General features: G+C 56.8%; 1 protein-coding gene across 1 annotated transcript in view; it reads left to right on the forward strand.

Annotated features, from left to right (window-relative positions):
• Window positions 1-11933, forward strand: part of PPARGC1B (PPARG coactivator 1 beta) — a gene marked incomplete at its 5' end in the record, with an annotated part of 48677 nt that extends 36744 nt beyond the window's left edge. Inside the window, 10 exons of the mRNA XM_084268856.1 lie at window positions 1239-1451; window positions 3336-3452; window positions 4047-5223; window positions 5835-5871; window positions 6281-6345; window positions 6809-7574; window positions 8054-8129; window positions 8990-9111; window positions 9331-9485; window positions 11073-11933. Of these exons, the coding sequence (XP_084124982.1) occupies window positions 1239-1451; window positions 3336-3452; window positions 4047-5223; window positions 5835-5871; window positions 6281-6345; window positions 6809-7574; window positions 8054-8129; window positions 8990-9111; window positions 9331-9485; window positions 11073-11176 (2832 nt within the window). The 3' untranslated portion in view covers window positions 11177-11933. The remainder of the gene's footprint in view (window positions 1-1238; window positions 1452-3335; window positions 3453-4046; window positions 5224-5834; window positions 5872-6280; window positions 6346-6808; window positions 7575-8053; window positions 8130-8989; window positions 9112-9330; window positions 9486-11072) is intronic.
• Window positions 11934-20824: the final 8891 nt, after the last annotated feature.

Raw genomic sequence — 20824 nt, forward strand, 5'->3', positions numbered from 1 at the left:
AAAAGATAAACAGAAAAGAAATGCAAAAGACAGGCCCATTAGGAGCAGCAGAGTATGATGAAATGTATCCCACTGAACTTGTATGCACAGCGGTCTCGTGCCAATAACAGGAGGAAAAGAAATGGAGCCAAAAAATGGAGCATCCTGCTGCCTTTCCCTGGAGCCTGCTCTAGTAACTGCGAGCAAGGTTAGGGCATGGAACAAAAGATATTTAATTTTCAAACAAGATGAGAGAAACATGGGAGGCTGTGTGTGATCAACAGTCCTCCTGGCGAGCCTGAATTTACCCCGTGCTAATTTTATAGCTGATGGTGGCCTGCTTCTCGTTGGACATGGTTTACATTCAGAATATGATGGAGGAGGACCAGAAAGAAGGAACTCCTGGCTCACTGCAGCCATTCCTCAGCTTCTGCATCTCCTTCTGGGAGAGGCACCAGGCTGGAAGGGGGCTCGTGGGGCTGTGTGGGACTGGGGAGGTGCTGAGAGGACGGGAGGCGCATCAACTGAGGCACAGCCCTGATGCAGAGGGCTGTGAGGGGGTGCAGGTCAGGGCAGCGGGCAGGTCGGAGGCAGGAGCAGCCTGTGGCCCTGCCTGGCCCAGCACAGCCCCTACACTCACAGATCTTCCATCAGCATCCCCAGATAATGCTGTTTGATGAGGTAAATAGACCAGGGAGGCTGTACTAGGAGGCCCATCTGGCTCTGGGGACTGTGCCCCATTGGCAGGGTCCCTCACCGAGCACTGGGTGCAGCTGGCTTTAGGCGTGAGCACTCAGCCCCCGCCAAGCTGGAGGTGCCCACGGTGGGGGCTTTTAGTGAAAACAACCCCCCAGAGTGCTTGCTGAGAGCTGATGCATCTGGACAGGGGTGCAGCCCGGGCTGTGCTTCCCCCATGTCCTCCTGGGGTCTGTGCACCTTGCGCCCTGCACAGCCTTATGGCTCCGCACATTTCCTTTGCCTTCCCGGTCAGGAGAGCCGTGGATAACTGTCCGTGCCCTCTGGAGCCGCCCCAGCCCCTCGGGGGGTGCGGGGGACACACTGATGCTCCTTGTCCAATTGTGTCTGTCTCCCCCTGATCTCACCTTGTGCTCTGCTGGGGAGAAGCTCTCCCAGGTCCCCTGCACTGGGAAGCGTGGGTGCTGGTGCAGCACCGCCAGCCCCTCTTCCCCCCACCCAGTATGCACCAGTCCCTCTGCCCAGCCTAACTCCCCTCTCTCTTCTCTACCTGCTCCTTTCAGATAATAGACAGCGAGAACGAAGCGCTGCTGGCAGCCCTCACCGAGACATTGGATGATATACAGGGAGATGACATGGGCCTGGCTGCCTTCCGAACTATGGAAGAGGGGGACACGCTCAACCATGCCTACACCTCGCCTGCCCCCTCCCCCAAACCCACCGCCCCGGTCACGGGGGAGCCGCCCCCGGCCCCCGAGTTTGATGAGCTGTCTCTAGTAAGAACCCACTTCCTACTGTTTAAGGTGGATTTGGATGAGCCCCTGATAAGCCGGCTGCATGGGTATGATAGGAAGCAAAGGTCTGAATTTTTTCATTCTAGGCTTAAAACTCTTTAACCGTCAATACCAAAGCATATACTTGTATTGTATACGTATACATGTTCTGCACCATTGCTGTCACCTCCATCACCATCCTCACGGGAACAAGCTGTGTGTATACAAATCTATATCTGAAGGGGGGTGGGGGCGGGTGTCAAAGGGGCCATGGCTGCTGTGGCAAGACCCACACGTGGATGTGGGGCTGCCCAGGGCCCTCCCAAACTCATGCCAGCCCCGTTCCCATGAACAAGAGTGGCTGCTCCCACCTGGCTCTGCCTTGGGTCCAAGGTCCCTGCTGCTCTTGCAGGAGGGACAGAGGGAGGGGGCTTGGCCAGACTGTCAGCCCATGCCCTTAGCTTTCAGCAAGAGGGCTTGACCTCCCCATGCTTTCCACCACAACCCCCTCAGGGGCTGTGCAGCCTCCAGTCCCTACAGATTTGGTGACTGGAGCATCCCTCTTCATTCCCTGCAATACCAGGGTCTCCAGCCCTGCTCCCTCCCTGGCCCAGACTAAGGGGCAGCATTTGCTGCAGACCACTGCCATCCCCGGGAGGTCCCCTGGGACAGAAGCACCCAGCCTGTTCCCTCCTGGGGCTCACGGTCCCCTCAGGGACTCCCAGCCCGGCCTGGGGTCTCCCCAGCAGCCGTGGCCGTGGGGGGAGTGACATCCAGTGGTGAGAGCGTGCATTTCCACCGCCCACGCCCCGTGCGGGGGGGTATATATCACACACACTATGTATGTGTATATATAGGATGTATACGTTGCAGGGGTGGGGGGGGAAAGGTGCTGCTTGCTTCCACCAACAGGAGCTGCACGCCTGAAGCTCTGGGTGCCCCGGTCGATATTTCCCAGCAGACCCTAACTTGGGCTCCCCCTATTTCTATCACCCCCTAAACCCTCCCGCCCCGTGCCTGCCCTGGGGCTCTGCGCCCACCATGCAGCACGGGAGCCCCAAATCTGTCTCCTCTGTGCAGTCCCCCAGTGCCTACGCAGTCGTCTTGCTGTTGAGTTGTTGTCGCCTTTGGTTGTTAATGCGACATGGGTAGAATATGAAATGTTGTTGCTGGGTGTGGGGCTTGGGGTTTTTTTTTGGTTTTCCCTCCTAACAAAAAATGGTTTATGAACAGAAGAAAAATGTTATGCTGACCTTGCCACTAGAAGTGGTGGCACTGTGGGTAACCCAGGGAAAACACCACTCCCACCTCCCGTGGGCTTGATGGAGTTTGTTGAGGAAGAGCCTCAACAGGCCCCACAGGGTCTTGCATGTGTAAAGCGCCTTGGAAGCTCATTAATGAGTCAAGGCCTCACTGGATGTTTTGGCTACATGAGCCTTGGACAGGAACCTGAGCGAGCTGTCCAAACCCGTCACTCATGACAGTGTAAAGTCTCTGTCACTTGAGGGCAGAATTGATGGAGTGAGAAGTTTGGACACCACAACAGCTCCTGTCTGTCTGACAGGAGTGGGACTGCCCCTGGGAAGTAAATTCCCTCACGTCCCCACCACCCCAGCCTGCCTGGGGGTCCCTGGGGATGCGGGTGAATGCTGCAGAGACAGACCTGACACCCTCAGGGCTGCGTATGGCCAGACACCTGCCCCCGCAGCCACGGGGAGGTGGGAAGTGCCTTCCTGCCTTTCTATTTTACCTCCCCCATTTTTGGGTCTGATGCTCAGCCAGGGACATGCCCAGTGCAGGTGTGAGCCGAGGGGCTGCGGCCCTGCCGGCGCTTTCTCCTGCCCTCACCGCGATGCCGACTCCTTTTCTTGCCGCTTCTCTTTGCAGCTGAAGAAGTTGCTCCTCTCTCCATCGCATGTGCCTCCAAGCTGCGAGGCGCAGCGGGATGGGAGCACCCGGCGCCCAGGGACCCCTAAGTCCCGACCTGCCCGGCCCTGCACAAAGGTACGTCCCTGGGGGGGAAGAGCTCTAGCCCCTCCCAGCACTGACCTCTCGGGCATCATCCTGGAGGACGTCAGCAAAGGATGGTGTCGGGGAACATGGGCAGCCTCCGAGCTGGACTAGGGGCTGGGGGCAGGCAGGGACCCTCAGCGTGGGCAGAGTAGCATGTGGCACTCCTGCCCCTGTCTGAGTGCCGTGCTGCAGAGCTGACCCCATCAGCTGAAGCTGATCTCCTGAAACCCAGCAGAAGCTGCCATCAAAGATTTTTCTGCTTGGCTAATGGTAACTGTGTGGTGCATTAGGCTGGGCAAATTATATTGCCTTGGAAGAGCAGCAAATCACTCCTGGGGAGAAGGGGCATGGTTGTGCATTGTCTGCTGGAGCAGTTGGGCTGCTGGCCCTGCATGCCTGGTGGAAACCACGGGGGTATGGGACTGAACCCCAGACAGGTCGGGTTGCTGGTGGGCTGGTACTGGAGGATTTGTGGATGTGGGGCAGCTCTGTTAGCCCAGAGGGCTTCTCCTCCCATGCCTGGTACTTGTGTCAGGTTGTGGCTGCAGGGCTCAGGACTGACTTTCTCTTCTCTCCTCTCCAAAGGTGGAGGGTCCCCGGGACAGGAGGGCGAGTGTCCCGCAGGCACAGAGCCGCAGCTGCACTGAGCTGCACCGGCACCTCACCTCCAGCACCCCCTGCCCCCAGACCAAAGCCCCCCGGGCACCTGAGGAATGCCCCAGCAGACGCCATCACCCATCCCCAGGTGACTGTGTCCATCACGAGGATGACAGCGACTCCAGTGAGGACTCGCTGAGCTCTGGTGACTCGGTGACACCTTCCTCCTCAGCAGAGGATGGCTCTAGCAGCCAGTTCTCCTGCGAGGGGGAGATGCACTCAGTGGTGGAGCTCATCCGCTACATGCACACCTACTGCCTGCCGCCACGGAAGCTGCCCACCCGTGATGCTGCTGATGCCAAGCCCCAGCCCTGCAGCAGCCCCTTCAAAAGAGCCAAACCGGACTGCCCTGCACAGCCAGGACTTCCCAGCAGCTCCCAGAGCCAGCCAGGCTGTGCCTGGCAGGCAGCGGGAAGCTGCAAGAAGCCCGGAGCATCCTTCTCCATCCTGAAGGAGCTGCTGGCACGGGACCTGCTGTGCGATGTGAGCAAGCCATACCGCCTGGGCAAGCCGGTGTACGCTGCCCTGGCCCGGCCACCCGGCTCCCACTCCCCTGTGCCACAAGCTCAGGATGGGGAGGATGCCGGTGGGACCTGTACATCCAGAGCCAAAACAGCACCGGAGAAGGTTGAGACATGGCAAAGCCCCAGCGTAGAGGCAGAGGCACCTCAGGACTCGGGTACCCTCGAGGACGATGCTGGGAAGCGTGCAGGTACCCCGGGTGCAGCTGCTGGGAAGGTGGCCCGCAAGCAGGAGAGCACGGTTTACGCTGTCCGCCGGTCCAAGAGACTCAACCCTGAGCTTGGCCACTGGCTCTCCTTCCTTGATGAGCCAGCCTCTGAGCCCTCTATCCCCCGGGAGGCAGGGGACAGACACGGCCCCCGGGATGCCCTGGCCTGCAGGGAGCCCACACTGTGCCCAGCGCTGGAAGGCTTCTCCGCCGAAGAGCCCGCGGCTGAAGTGGAGGTGGGGGGCACAGAGGAGGGAGATGGTGGGAGCACAGTACCATCGGCGGAGCCCCAGCCCCTCTCTCTGGGCTCTCCAGGGGATGGCAAGGTGGGCGACGGAGCTGAGGGCCGGTGCTGTGCCCTCCTGGAGCAAGCAGGTGAGAGGGGCTGGGGGGCTGTCGCTCTGCTCGCCCCTCCCCAGTGCACCCATGCTGCCCCTGCCATCCCTGCTGTGGGCAAGCGCTGCTGGCCAGGTGTCTGGCATGCAGCTGGCAGTGAAGCCATGAGCAGCCCCAAGCACAGCTGAGCCCTGACCCATGTGCTGGCTGGCTGTGGGGTCCCATGCATCAGGAGCTGGGGCCTTGCTCTGTTTTTAGGGTGCTGTTTCAATGCACGGGATCCTTCTGCCTCAGTTTCCCCATCCTTGTAATGAGATGAAGGAGTTGGTGTAGCGCTCACCCAGCAGGGACCGGGTTACCCCATCCCTCTGGGTTCCATTCCCCTCGGGCTTGCCCTGTGCAAGGGGGTTCAGCTGCACTGGTGCCCCAAAATTGCAGCTCTCTGCAAGCTTTTGGTGAGCACAAACGGCTCAACTCTGTCACAGTGTCAGCCCCCTGCAGAGACTGCTGCCTTGCAGGCAGGCAAAGCCCCCCCAGGCACCCTGCCAGGCCAGGGCAGGCAGAGGGACCCTGGCTCCTGCCGCAAGCACCACAGGCGCTGGCGGGAGCGCAGCTCCGCTGGTAACCCTGCTTCTCTCCCTGCCTTTCAGAAACACCCAGGTGTCTCACGCTGTCCTTGGCACAAACGTAAGTGCACATGGGGCTCCATGAACCGCGCTGGGGCTGGGAAGCCACCTTGGTGTGTCTGGCTGGGCTTGCATCTGCAGCGACCAAGCAAAGCTGCTTTTGCAGATCAGCCCGGGCTGTGCAGCTGGGTGTGGGGCTCTGGGGAGCTGTGGTCCTCACTCAGCTGCATGGAGCTTGGGGGGCCCCGGGGCATTTCTGCATGCCAGCGGCAACATGCCCCGGAGCTTTGGCTGGGATGGGGAGGGCACGCTGCTTGCCTGCTGCCCCTTGCACCCCTTGGGGGTTACTCCATCAGGCAGTAGCTGCGGTGGGAGGGCTCGCTTGTAGGCAGCGTTTTCTTGGCTTCCTTTTGTGTTTTGGGGACTGTGGTTCACCTAAACTCCTTCTCTCTCCATATCTTCTCCTCCAGTGACTCAAGCTTTGGGAAGAGAAACTTTGAGCCGATGCTGACAGTGGAGCTGTGTGGGACAGCAGGTAGGACAGGCTTTTATTTTGCAGAAGTCCTGCCTTTACCCTAAATTCAGCCTGGAGCTACCGGCTCAGCCAAGCTCAGCCAAACTGGCATGTTCACCCATGAGCCCCGGAGCCCCCCTTGGCACTGTGAACACAGGGAACTCCCCATGCACTGCCTCAACATCTGAGCAAGGCAGACAGCTTGTGAGCTGCATCCGTCAGCGATGTCAGAGCTGGGGGGACCCATTTGGGATGGGGGGCAGTTCAGGGTGGTCCTGCATGAGCCAGGAGTGAAGGGAGAGTCCTCTGGTCCCTGGGGGGATCAGGCACCATTTTTCTCCAGGTGCCACTGGACAGATGAGGCAGCAGGGGCTGAGCAGCCTCCCTCGTTTGTAAGGGCTGGTGCAGCTCGGGTACCAGGGTGGGATGGGGCAGAATGGCAGGAGCAGACCTGACTCCTGCGCTTTGTTTGGGGGGGGTTCAGGTCTCACACCACCCACCACTCCACCATACAAACCTGCCGAGGAGGACCTGTACAAGCCAGACATCCCCCAGGAGCCAGGGAAGGAGGATGGGACAGCCCCCAGCCCCGGGGTCGCAGGGGATGTGGCACCTTCTCGGAAAGCCCCCAAGAAGCACCCCGAGAGGACAGAGCTCTTCGCCCACCTGAGCCGAGCCGCTGGGCGCCCTGTGCTCCCGGAGCAGCAGGGTGTGCTCAAGCGGCCCTTCTCCCGCTCCTTTGGGGACCACGACTACTGCCAGGTGCTGAAGCCAGAGGCTGCCCTGCAGAGGAAGGTGCTCAAGTCGTGGGAGCCCCCCAGCCAGGTGGAGATGGAGCACAAGAGGAGGGTCCCAGCTGCCCATTACCAGGGGCTGGATCTTGGCGGCAAGGAGGCGGGCAGCGAGATGCTGTGGAAGGATGGTGTCAAGCAGCTGAGAGACCAGGAGATCAGAGCCAGCTTAACAAAGCACTTTGGCTTTCTGGACAGTGCTCTTGATGATGAGGACATGGTCTTTTGCAAGACCCCTGAGTACGACACTGTCTTTGAAGACAGCTGCAGTGAGAGTGGCTCCCCTGTGGAGGAGGAGGAGGAGGAAGAGGAGGAGGAGGAGGAGCATGGCGATGCCAAGCTGTGCCTGCGGAGAAACCCCCTTTCCAGGACCAGTTTGCATTACTGTTCCCGGAGCAGATCCAGTTCTGGGTCCTCATGCTGCCGGTCCCGATCACCTACAAGCAGACGGACATTCAGGTACAAGGGGCAGCAGGCCTGGGGGGGGGGTACATTTGGGGCTGTTCTTGCACCCTACATTTCTGCCCCCATGCATGGCAACCCCAGCTCTCTTTGGTTTGCTAGCCCAAGTAATAAAGATGCTAATTAATGAAAGAAAAAACATTTAATTAATTGGTACTACGTCAGCAGCTGCTGAAAACATCAGTTGTGGCCACAGCAAGCAGCACCCAGGGAAGCAGCCAGGGCTTTCCAATTCACTGGGTGCGATGGGCTATGGGTGTGGGCTGGACCCATGCCTGGGAAGGGGCGAGCGCCAGCTGGGACCCCCCGCTTCTGCCGCAGCATCTGTCGGAAAGGACTTTCCAGTGTCCTTTCCAGTGTTTCCAGACCCCCATCTCTCCTGTTTCTTAGCACCCGCCCACTCACCTGCTGCTGCCTCAGCTTCTTTCTGAGGTGTGAAGCTTTCCATCCTTGACCTCCTCTCCCTCGCTTCCCAGGTGTGAGAATGGCGAGCAGTGTCAGGGCGGGAGCGGGCACCGGGGCCAGCTGGAGAAGAGACGGGAAAAGGCCATCGTAAGTGAGCGGGGACCCCGTGCTGGGACAAAGCAATCCCCAACCCCCAGTTCATGTCTCGCTGCAGAAAAGCAGTGGTGGAGCCCATTAGCCCCAGCTTCAGCAGCTCTTGGTACGAGGCCAGTGTTAAATGAGGACATGGGAGTGGAGGGGGTAGAGAAAAGCCCAGAGTGAAGTGGAAGCCACCGGCTATTGGCAATACACAGAGTCCTTGACACAGAAATCCCCAGAGCATCCTACTCCGGTGCTTCAGCACACGTGGCACTGGCAGTTAGTGGGGTGAGCTGGGGAATCCCTGAAGCTGCTCAGCTGTTACAGATGAAGTCCTGCTGCAGGGGCAGCCTCGTGCACCGGGAACCCTACCTGTGCCCACGGCTGGGGGCTGGCTGGGGTGGTGGGCATGCAGGGAAATAACCCTTAGTCTTTCCTACACACACACATGCTCATACATGCGTCTGACTTCTTTTCTGCCATTCAACTGAATTGTGCCCCTGGCAATTTTTGGGAATACATCCTGATGTCTTCACCAGGAGAAGCTGAAAATGCTGCAGGAATGCAGGAGAAATCTAAAGGAGAAGAAAGTAGGGGTGGCTGCTTCAGCCTGGCTGTAGCACCGTCCTAAGGGATGTGGATGTATCTGTCCCCTGCAGCAGTGGTGTCCTGGGGGTGACACCCATGAGCTAGCTGGAGTGGAGACAGCCAGATCTTGGAGATTCCAGGCTGTGCCCACAGCAGCACCAGTGTGCTGCAGCCTGATTCCCAGTGCTGGCTCCTCAGGACTCTGGTGGGCTTCCAGTGCCCATCGGCAGCACAGAGGAATGGGGCTTCCAGAGCCTGAGACCTGTCGCTTGCTTTTCCAGGGGGAAGGCCGGGTGGTGTATATCAGAAACCTCGCCAGCAGCATGAGCTCCAGTGAACTGAAGAAACGCTTTGAAGTGTTTGGTGAAATCGTGGAGTGTCAGGTCCTGTCCAGGACTAACAGGTGGGTGGTGAGCAAGCTGCAGTCTGGGGCTCCAGCAGCGATGGGCAACCCCTCTCCTGCGGCAGCATCAGTGCTGCCAGGCAGGATGGATGGAGGGCTGGTGGGATGGAGGAGGGCTGACAGGAGGGACAGATGGCAGGATGGTGGGACAGGGAGGCAGAATCACATCAGAGGGGCTGTGGGGCCCCATCATCTTGAATTCTTTCTCTGGTTGTTCAGGGGGAATAAATACGGCTTCATCACCTACCGGTATTCAGAGCATGCCGCCTTATCTCTGAAAAACGGCTCCTCGCTACGGAAGAGGAACGAGCCTTCGTTCCAGCTCAGCTCTGGTGGCCTCAGGCACATCTTCTGGACCAGATACGCTGACTTGGGTAAGAAAGCAGGAGATTATTTTTTTCCAAAGCTTATCAGCACAGAGCCGTAATGGCACGTTGCACTGCTGAATCCTAGTCACACAAGGACCCTAAACCTCTTTAGAGCCTACAGGGCTAGCATGAAGATCCAGAGCGTGTTGGCTGCAAAACACAGCATCACACCACAGCCCATCCTGTCTCTGCTGCATTTCTACACAGTGCCGGACCCCTTCCAGCAGAGAAGTCACTTCCTAGTTGTTACAGAAAGGAGTCAGCAACATCTCATTAGCCCAGGAGCTGTTCTGGGTGGTTTACTGCTCTGCAGGGCAGGCTCACACACGGCAAGTGCGCTTTTGAGCCAAAATGACAGCACTGAGCTGTGCTGTGGTTGTGTTAACTCCTTCTGTGCTGTATGGGCTTCTGCAGCACCTCCTGCCTTGCTCAGTGACTGCATTAGCCAGGGTCTCACTGGACTCTGTCCCTCTATGGGTGGCAGGGCTGTTAGCAGCCTGAGCTGAGGGGCAGGACCAAACTCCTGTGCAAGTCCTGCAAGAGCTATACGATCCATGCTTTGCTCAGCCCTCATTGCTGTGATCTCCAGGGGTTTCCTAAACACCACACACTTATTTCTGTGCCCGCTGCAGGGAGTGAGGTGACTCTAGTGTCCTACTGCATGTACGAGAGAGCGGGGCCCAGAAAATAAAGTCCTGTCTTGGCTTATCTCTAGATGTCCAGTTTGACCCAAGGGCTGCTCAATCTTTTGAACCCTTACAATAGATCATTTGCCCAGAGCAGCAGTCCCCTGACTTTGGTTGTGGGCACAACTGCCTGTTGTTCATCTAAAGAAGTCCCAGAGCCACTTACCTTGGGCACGGAGAAGATAGATAGCACCCTATGATGTAGATGTTGGCATGTGGTTGTGCAGTACAGTGGGGAAGGGGGCCAGAGCTGCACCCCTGCTCTGGAGAAGGCCCCCTGCGCTCCTCACCTGCCGGTTGCTGCAGGGCCAGCAGCCCCCCTGTCACTGTGCAGCTGGCTCCCTCTGCTCGCCCCTGTGCAGGACAAGGTGGGGAGCCCGCAGGCAGAGGTGAAGTGCCACTGTGCCAGGCTTGTCCACAAACACACACCTGAAAGGGTGAAGCTGCTTTTAAATTAGGCAGCCTGATTTCTGGCATTTGTCGAATTTCCCAGGCTTTGCTGGGGCAGTATTTGTTCAGCTTCTGAGGGAGGGATGGGCAGTGCTGCAAGCAGGTACCCCCCTCCCTGCAACCCACATCCCCGCAGGATGGCCCTGTGTCAGTGCCTCGGCACACAGCTGGATCCAGCATCTTTTATGCTCCTGGGAACTGGTGTCTGTGGTGTATAACCTACCAGGATGGGCACTGCTGCCAGGGTGGGCACTGCTACAGCCCCTCTGCCCCATGCTTCCTTGTCACGGGGCAGAGATAGCACTATCCCCGCTCCCTTTTGCCATGACCACCTCATCCAGGCTGGCTTTGCAGTGCTGGGGAGCGAGTCATGCCTCAGTTTCCCTCCCAGCTAGGCAGCAAGTGTGCTTGTGCCTCGCTCCCTGATCCAGCTGCCTTGTGTCCCTGCCGTTCCCAGATTGCTCTGCAGAGGAGTCCTCCCCGGCTCCGGTGAAAAGCAAGTACGAGACCATGGATTTCGACAGCTTGCTGCAGGAGGCCCAGCTAAGCCTGCATCGGTAACAGCCTTAACCTTGGAGGAATACCTCAATACCTCAGTCAAGGCACTTCCAATATGTTTACGTTTTCAAAGAAATTATTCAGTCTATGGAAAGCGAGAGAGAGAGAGCGAGAGAGCGAGAGCACGCACGCGCGCGAGAGAGAGACTGCTGTCCCCTCCGATCGATGTTTACATTGAACAAAGCTGCTTCTGTCTGTGAGTCCCCATGGTGTTGATGTCTCACTGCCACACATTAGTCCCCCCGCTTCTGACTGGTTGTTTTAGGGTGAGCCTAGGAGCACCCCCCCGGGCCCCTCTTCCTCCTCACGCCCTCCCCCGTGCTCCCGCTGTGGAGTTGCAGCTGTGTTCACCATGACATTTTTTTTGTCCGTAGTGTGTGATGATGAAATTGTTCATTGTGAATAGAATCAGGATTATAAACTAATTTTTAATAGAAGAAGAGAAAAAAAAAAAAGTATATACTTAAAAAAATGTATTTATGGCTCAGATGTACTGTAATTCAGATTTATTGTACCGCTTCCTTGATTTTTAACTATGCACTGTAATGAGGCACTTGCCACTCAGCAAATGGGGGGTCAGAGCAGAGTCACAGAGCTGGCACCCACCCGCCGGCCATGGAGGCACCCGCCAGCAAACCAGGGTGCTCGGCGGTCATGTCGGTGTCGCCCACTTTGCTGTCAAAGCCATTCTTCTTGCTTGCGTGGCCCCAGCACCCCCAGCCTGGCTGGGTGGCAGCACGCAGATCCTGAGCTTGGTCCTTGTGCATGATGGAGCCGGTGGGCGGTGGGGCATGCCAGCCTTGTGCCATTCCCACTGTGGGACATGCCAGCCCCATGCCGTTCCCACCGTGGGGCCAGGCAGCTTTGCAGGCACAAAGGGGATGGGTGGCAGAAAGAGGCACTGTCCAGGGGGGCTGTGGGACTGATGCCTCCCAGCCATCATGACTCCAGCCCTCCACTGCCTTTGGAGCAGGGAGAGAGCGGCTGGGGGCTGGAGCCAGCCAGGCTCGATGCAGCAGGTCCTGCAGGCACAGCCTGGGGGACAGGTACCTCCAAGGCTGTGTGAGGGAGCTGGTTTCTCCCCAGCTCCTCCGATGGCTGGAGGACCGGCCAGGACAAACAGCTTGCTCCCCACTTGCTTCCCCTCCCCTCAAAGCATGTGGGATGAGAAGACCCCTCTGTGACCAGCCCGAAACCCAGAGAGGCTGGAAGGCAGGAGGGGACACGGCAGCTGCACCGGACGCCCCTGCACCACGCAGCACCCTGCCCGTGCTCTGCCTGGTACCTGATAAGCCATACACCTCCCCAGCACCAGTTGGCACCCAGGATCCATCCCCCATGCCCACTGGCACCCTGTGGTGCACCCACTGCTTGCTCTGCCTCCAGCTCGGGGCTGCCTGGCTGCCTGGCAGCACTGGATTCAAGGCATGCTCAAGCAGCAACCCCCAGGAAATTTGCTTGCAAACTTGATCTCCATCTCCAGGCAAGGTGGGAGGGAGAGAGAGCCCATTGCTGGCTGGAACAAACTTACCTGTGAGCCGGTCGGAGGCACTGTTTTCCCAGGGGAGTGGGAATCTCACTGCTCCTCAAGCCATCTCCATCATCTCCATTTATTTTCCAGACCCGGAGACTACTAGGGATTCAGCCATCCAATGTAGATAGAATATTATAGCCTTAACTCTGCCAATAGATAGATTAGAGTCTCCTGGGGTCTCCCCTTGACATGTCTTGGGGGTTTTAGTCTCATTTCCCTGGCGTGGATACGGTTTTGTCTTGCAGGGAGTACGACCAAAGCCTCCGAAATCGCGTGAGAGGTGATGCCAAGAGCCAGAGCCCCGCTGAGGTGGCTGTGGCTCCGGGGCCGTGTGTGCAGCTGGTCTCCAGCGGGAGGAGGAATACTGGCAGCACCGATACCAGCACAGTTCCCTGGCCATTCCTCCTGCTTTCCGGGGAAGCCGTGGTTCTGACATCCAGCCCAGTGGTGCGAGGGCAGACAGGCGACCGGGGGCTCTGAACTGCAGGTCCCCACTCTGCTGCTGGTGACGATCACTGTCAGGGAACGGTCCTTGTGCCATTTCAGTCTCAGCAGCAAGGCTCGGCGTCTCTCTCGCCGCAAGTTCCCCCTACTTCTCATCCCCTCACCTTAGCAAACACGAGTAGCTCTGGCCGAGACTGAGCATCTGCTGTTGGCAATTGCCTCATTGTAGCTTTGCCTTTTTCTGTCCTAGTATTTCCTCACGACGATGATGTTTACATGTGATTGCTATAGAGCTTATGTAGAATGTATATAGCGACACATTTAGGGTGGGTAGTACTGTCCTGTGCTGTGCCGATGTTTTTCAGAAAACAATCAATCCAAAAAACAAACAAACAAAGAAACAAACCAACAAAAAAAGCAAAGTAAGTGGAATTCTTCCATCTCCCGCTCAGCCGGGGCACCCAGCCTCTGTGGCTGGCCCCTGCTGGGGATGCATCAAGCATGGTGGAAGGGAAGGGTTAGAGCAGAGCTGGGGGTGGGTGCTTCAGAGCCAGGGGGAGCCCTCTCCTGGGGTATCACTCCGGTTTTGGTGTATCCAAACGTCTGCATTGTTTCCCTGCAGCTGGGCGTCCCGGGTCAGCCCCCAGCCCCTGCCTGTTTCCAGCTCCTGGGTATCGTGGGGAGGGGGGAGAGGCAGTGCTGGGCAAAAGGGGGACTAGCCCTGCACAGAGCTGATCAGTACTGCACCCGCAGGGTAGGAGGAGATGCAATAAGTGGTCTTTGTGGTGCCTGAAGCCTATAAGTGTGGTTGGAGTGGGGTTTTTTTCTTGGTTTGGGTTTTGGGGTGGTGGTTTTTTTGGGGGGGTGGTATGTATTTCATTAAGATAACATGGTTTGGTTTACCTCCTCCTCCAAGAAATTTCTCCAGGACTTTTGCACTGTGCACATAGTGTGCAAGGCTCAGAGTACAACTCTGTGGGGGGCAGCCCAGCACCCCTTCCTGCAGCAGGGAAGAGCAGAGGGCACATTGCTGCCCACCCCAGGGGTTTCCCCGCTTTTAAGGACTAGGTGGGAGTGGAGGGTGTTCAGCTCAGAGAAGCACAGGTGTGACAGTCTGCTGGGGTCAAACTCCCTCACGCAGGGCTTGTGGTGAAAATCAAGTTTCCACACAATTTTGGGGTTTTTTTATTTAAATACAAAGGTGTCTTTAGCTCACAGGGCTCAAGTCTGCACAGGGGCAGGAAGGAGGGGTGGGGTGGAAGGGGCAGGTGAGAGATACCTCCTTTAGCAGCCTTGGGGCTGTTTCGGATGCTACGAGGGCACTAGGGCAGGAGCAAAGCAGTGCCCAGGCACTGTGTGGGGAGAGGCATCCCAGGGTGCTGGGGAAGCCAGTGGCACCAGTGCCCCACAGCGACCTCATCCCCGGAGCTGCCAGGGCTGGTGAGTGGGGATCACACTCCCTAAGGATTAGCTTTACCTCCTGCCCAGTCTGTGGCACCGTGGCGGCGTGGGGGGGGGTTGCAGGGTGGATGCAGCTTGGTGTTGGGAACCCCAAAAAGGGATCCCTTGCACCTCGTCCCCCATGACAGCCCCGGGAAGCCACCCCTGCCACCTGTGAGGGCCAAGGCAGCAGGGCAGGTAAGAGCACTACTTCAAAGAGAAACCAGGAACGAAAGGGTATGCTGTGGTAGGCAATAAGCACGGAGGAGATTTATTTTTTTAAAAATATATAACTATAAAGTGTCCCCCAGCAGTTCCCTGCGGGTAAGGTGGGGAAATGCTGAATGTGAAGAGTTTCGTGACAAAATGCCCCTTTGCTTTATTTTGCACAGGTTTGTCCCAGAAAAGCTGGTTGTTCAGGGGTGGGGTACCAGGTTTCTGGATAGAACCCAGCAGGTCCCCCCCCCGGCTCCATAGGAAGGAGCAAATGTTTCTGAGTGCCTGGGCTGAACGCAGAGGACAATCCCAGGTTTTAGGATCGATGCCGCCCCAAAGAAAAGCTTCATCCCGGTTCCGACTCAGTGCAGCTGCCTGGGGCTGCACAGCTCAGTCACTGTGTCACGGTGTTGAGTGTGTGATTTCAGCACCTGGCCCTCGCAGAGGAGCCTTGCAATTGCTGACCAGCACTTTCCCCAACCTCCCCCTGCCTGGTTTTCTGGTTTCTTTTTTTTTCCTTGGAGGTATGCTGACCACTGAGATACATCCTTGTTTGTAGCTGAGCCCTGACACCCTTTTTCTGTTCCAAACGTCCTAGTCCACCCCTGACAATCTCAAGCAATATAGAGCCAAATGCAGCCTTCGGGTTTCATTCCTCTTCCCTCGCCCAGCCTGGGGCCGGGCAGTGGCGGCAGCCAGGTCGCAGTGCCCACGGCCACGAGCAGCCCCACACTGCGCTGAGCACTGATGTGGGGAGGGAGTGTGTGTATGCACGTGAGAAAGGGAGAGAAAGGTTAAATTGATGCATTTCTTGAGAAAGGTGTAAGAATTTCACCTAAAAAGGGGCACATCTGCTTTGTTATTTATATAAAAAAAAGCTAAATTCTGTCTTCTTCTTTTTTTTTAAAGTAAAAGGACACTGCTAATAATTATTAGGGGCCAATTCTGCCTCCCTTCCTCATGCTGAGTAAGTACTACTTGCCTGCAATTTACTACTTGCAGAGTAAGTGAAAGTAGCAGAATTGATCCCTCTGTAATTACCAATCAAGTTCTTAGTCTGGTTTGTTTTTTTTTTTTTAATTGGTAGCGGTTTTTTATATTTCACTTAATTTTTTCCCCCAGTTCCGTTCTGTTGTGTCCTTATTTATGTAATATACTTTAACCTTAAAAGATGGCATGGATTCTTATGCCTTTCCTTTATTATTATTATTATTTTTAAAAAAGAGATTTATTTCTAGTGTGATTTAACTGTCTACCTTCTAAAACAAGAGAACGTTTTCTTGTATTTTTACATTGTCAGATTCTATAGTTTCATAGATAATTTAACCAAATCGCTCAATGTATTATCTATATCTATGCGGTGGGTATAAAAGTTCTATTTTAAATTGTGTAAATACTTCAGAACTGGCTTCTTTTTCCAGACTCCCCTGCTGTGGAGTTACTTGTTTACATCAAAAAGACTGTAGAAACTCTACGCTCATGTACTGTAAATAGTGAAGTGATCTGCCTATAAATAAACGATAACATATATACTATAAAGTGGAAAGAAAAACAAAGCAATATGTCTGTGCAGCTAATAATTCAGTTTATTAGGGCAAACCTGCTCTGGGAGGATGTGTTTTGCTTGGCAGAAGGTGCTCTTCTGCATCTACCTGGCTGGCAATGGGGTGGTGGGGGCATGGCCGTGGCCAGGGAGGGTGGTAGAGCCCCCAGCTCCCTCACAGCGACACTGCACCACTGCCAGGGATGCTGCTCCTTTGAGGGAATCTCTCTGTTCATTTTTATTTCAAGTGTGGCTTCTTTAGCTTAACTTGTACAGGAAAAGCCTGGGCTCTGTATTCTGGACTTTGGGAGCAGAGCCACTGCTGCAAGACCCATTTCAGAAGAAATCTCCTGGATGGGGAGGGGGTGTGTTAAAAATGAAGTGGGGCACGCACCTCAAATTTGCTGGAGTGGGAGTAAGAGATCAAAGGGCTGGATTGCAAGAAAAAGTGTGGCAAAGACTCCGGGTGGTGATGCAGGAACTGTACAGCTCAGGATGGCATCAGGACGGTCCCCATGGTAACAGGAGAGCAGCCCCCCCAGGAGACAGCCTGCTCCCCCAAAGACATGGCTGCAGCGGCCAAACCACCCTTTCCTGGTTTGGGGTGTCCTGGTGTCCTAGTCATCATGGGAGCCCGGGCTGTGGAAGGGATGGGATGGGATAGGATGGGATGGAAAGTCCGGGCAGAGGGCAGCAGCCCGGAGGCAGCCCCCCTCCAGCACCCAGTGTGGGGAGCTCAGCATCAGCCACTCTCTCTGTGAGAGCTTGCCAGGTCAGAGGCATCGCACTCAAGGTACGCAGAGCGTGGTGTGGCGATACTGCTGGGAGGAAGGACCTCAGCAGCTCGGAAGGAGGAGATCTGCAATGTACTGGGCTGTCCTGGATGCTTTTTTCTGCCCATTTGCACCGATTTAGGCAGCTGCCCTAGAGCTGCCCCTCTCCGGCACAGCACAGCTGGTGGGACCCCAGCATGGGACCCCTGCCCAGCCACAAAGCTGGAACCAGCCTCGCACCCCAAACCCAGCCCCTTGTCCCTGTGACTGCTGCACCCTGTGTGGAGAATGGATGGGAAGCCCACATCCCTGCTGCTTTCTAAAGAAAAAGGGCTTCAGAGCCTCCAAAAGGGAATGTTTTTCCAAGATACATCGGGGCACAGTGATGCCACCAGTGCCAGGACAGATTAAAACACTAAAGGAGGAAATGAGTGATTGTGTCTGGGGTAGCTGGTGTTGGGTGCCCGGCGCAGATGCTAGTCAGAGGAGAGGCAAGGGAGTAGGTCCCCAGTCATTAGGGTTCTGGGAAGGACTGAGGTCCCTGGCTGGCAGGGCTCCGGGGATGGAGCAGGGGCACATGGAGGAGGGATCCATGGGGACGGCAGCTGAGGCTTGTCCTTCCGCGCTGCCTGGAGCTGCATTCCCAGGCAACCTTCTGGAAAATAAAGGACTGGTGCTGTGTATCAAGTATTATACTGCACGCAGACCTAGAGATGGAGGGAGCTCGTGATGAATCACAGCATCAGTCCAGTAGCTCCGTTAGTCCCAGTAATCCCTTCCAGCCATTTGGAACCTCCCCTAACACACCACTTCTGTGTTTTGGTATAACCTGGTGAGCAAATGGCTTTCCTTTCACATAACTGGGCATCGCTTCTGTTGTAGCTTAGAAGGCTGCTCCCCAGCTGCTGGAGGGGCGGGAGGCAGCGCTGTCTCCAGCACTAGGCACACTGTGCTGCATGGGAGGAGAAAACAGTAACGGGCTTTTGCAAATAGGGGCAGCTTTTGTTGCTGACCTTGGCTGGGTACCACCTGGCAGGCAGCACGGGCAGCGGCTGGAGCTGGTGCTGCAGGGCAGTGTGGCAGTGCCGGCTGAGACCACAGCTGCTCCAGGCTCCACCAGCTTGGTGGGATTCCCCCTGCCCCACAGGGAAGGGCCCACAGAAAGGCTCGTGGGTGGGCAGGTGCACAGAGATGTCTGGAAATGCCATGCCAGGCTCGTGCTGCTGAGCTGACTGGTGTGAAACGTCTGCTGCTTGGGATATACTGCGCTGCCTGGTGAGCTGTCCTGGGCTGCCCTTGGAGTCTCAGCTCCCACCCATGCTCTGGGCAGTGGCCTCTGACACCAAATCCTGCCTTGGGCTTTGCTCGGTGCAGGAGCTACGAGCAGCCTGCCACAGACCTCAGCTTCTGGGCCTCACAGGATCTGGGGCACCCTGGAGGGCTCTGGAGGCCATACTAGGAGCAATGTATACATTTGCCCACTAAGCATTTATCAGCCCCAGCCTGTTGCCCAGGTCCATCCAGGTATCTCTGCAGGGAGGAACAGGGACCAGTTTTTCTTTGCTCCCTGCCAGCCCAGGGACCTCTCTGCCCTTTGTACTGCCCTCCTGCCCGCAGCCACTGCCCATAGGTGACCCATCCCAAGTTTCCTCCTCATTCTTCCCCCCTCCCAGCCAAGCTCTGCATCCCTCCCCCATCAAACACCTGCAGCTCCTGTCCACCCCCATGCTTGGTGTGTGCCTTTAAATGCCAGGGGAGAACCTTCCCCAGGTGCTGCTGGTTTTGGGTCCTGCAGTCTCTGTTCCTTCTTTCTCTCCCACTCAGTTCTTGGCTGGATATGCTTTAATTTTTTCATGCTGCCTCTGCCTCTAAATCCCTTTTCAGATTTGGACCCCTCATGTTTCTTATCAGACTCCTGCAGGTAAGAAGGCACCACCCACTCCCCACCAGCTTTACTAGCACTAATCCTGCTCCCCCAAAACCCCATCACCTTGCTGACTCTGAGGGAGCCTTTCCAGCTCCTTACATCCACAGGCTTTTGCTGCCAGCAGCACACAGTGGGCTGTGCTCTGTGTTGGCTGAAGTGATGCCAACCTAACCCTTTGACAGCCAGGGCAACAGCAGCAAATCTGCCTGTGAGCTGGTCCTGCAGCTTCTCTACTGCTGCTGGAGTTCCAGGGACCCCCAGACCTCTCCTTCCACCCCAGCTTCTTCTTTGTTTGGCCACATCTCTCTGTCCTTGGCATGGGGCACCCCCCCCCCCAGCACTGTCCTGCCAGGGACCTGCAGTCGGACTTCCATTGAGGCTGGGCAGCTGTCCACTCCCAGCTGTCTGCACCTTCCCATGCAGATGCCTGGTTCTCCCTGCTCTGTCGTTTATCTGCTCAGGAAATGAAGGGGCAGCCCAGGAGTTAGGCTGTTCCCCTGGAAGGCTCTTTGCTAGGCACTTCCCCATCCTACACACAAAGCTCGGGGACTGCCCGCCCCGGCCTGCCTTCCCAGCAGTACGTTGAATTGGGAGACAGCTGGCTCTGCACAGCAGTGCTGGGGCTGCCGCTTCTCCCCTTTCCTAAGTGGCTCTGCTTCCCTCCCAGCGTGACATCCCAAGGACCTCTCCTCGCTCTGGCAGTCGTGCCTTGATCACTGGGAGCAAGAGCCTGCCTGGGCAGAGGCTGAGCAGCGCAGGAATCCTAGAATCATAGAATGGTCTGGGTTGGAAGGGACCCCAAGGATCACAGAGCTCCAACCCCCCTGCCACAGGCAGGGCCACCAACCTCCAGGCCTGGAGCTACACAAGGCTGCTCAGGGCCCCATCCAACCTGGCCTTGAACACCTCCAGGGACGGGGAAGCGCAGAAGGCCGTGAGAGCAGGCAGCTCAGGTTTGCCAGCCGCTGCCTCGGCCTGCCTGCGGGCCAGCAGCTGGCAGAGCAGGGGGAAGGCTTCTCCTCAGTGCCTCAGTAACAGCCGTGGGTTTGGAGGAAACCTGCCCACACTGCAGTGATGCACATGTGCATGTGATGCCCTGGGCTCTCTGTAACCCCCAAACCACTCAAGGTTGACTTCCCATGCACAACCTGCTAAGGAAGGGTGCAGAGAGGGGTTAGCTTGCCCTGGGGCCTGGCACACACTGTCTGTCATCTGTATCTGATTGTACTGGTTTTGAGTCTGTACTGGGCTTGTGTGGAAAGGTTTTGCTAGTAGGGGGCTGTGGGACAGCTTCTGTGAGAAGTTGCTAGAGGTTTCCTCCATGTCCTATAGAGCCCATGCCAGCTGACCACATGATGGACCTGCCAGGGCCATCAGTGACACTGCCTTTTCAAGAAGGAAAAAAACCCAACCAAACAGTCACAGCTGCAGCCAGAGAGGGGAGTGAGAACATGAGAGGACCAGCCCTGCAGACACCCAGGTCAGTGAAGGAGGGACAGGAGGTGCTCCAGGTGCCGGAGGAGAGATTCCCCTGCAGCCCGTGGAGAAGACAATGGTGAGGCAGGCTGTCCCCCTGCAGCCTATGGAGGTTGATGGTGGAGCAGAGATTCACAAGCAGCCCATGGAAGACCCCACACAGAACCGCTGCATGCACCCGAAGGAGGCTGTGACCCCATGGGAAGCCCATGCTAGAGCAGGCTCCTGACAGGATCTGTGGAGAGAGGAGCCCATGGTGGAGCAGGTTTGCTGGCAGGGCTTCTGACCCTGTGGGGGA

Source organism: Gallinula chloropus, assembly GCF_964237585.1.
Source record: "Gallinula chloropus genome assembly, chromosome: 10".
Taxonomy (NCBI): domain Eukaryota; kingdom Metazoa; phylum Chordata; class Aves; order Gruiformes; family Rallidae; genus Gallinula; species Gallinula chloropus.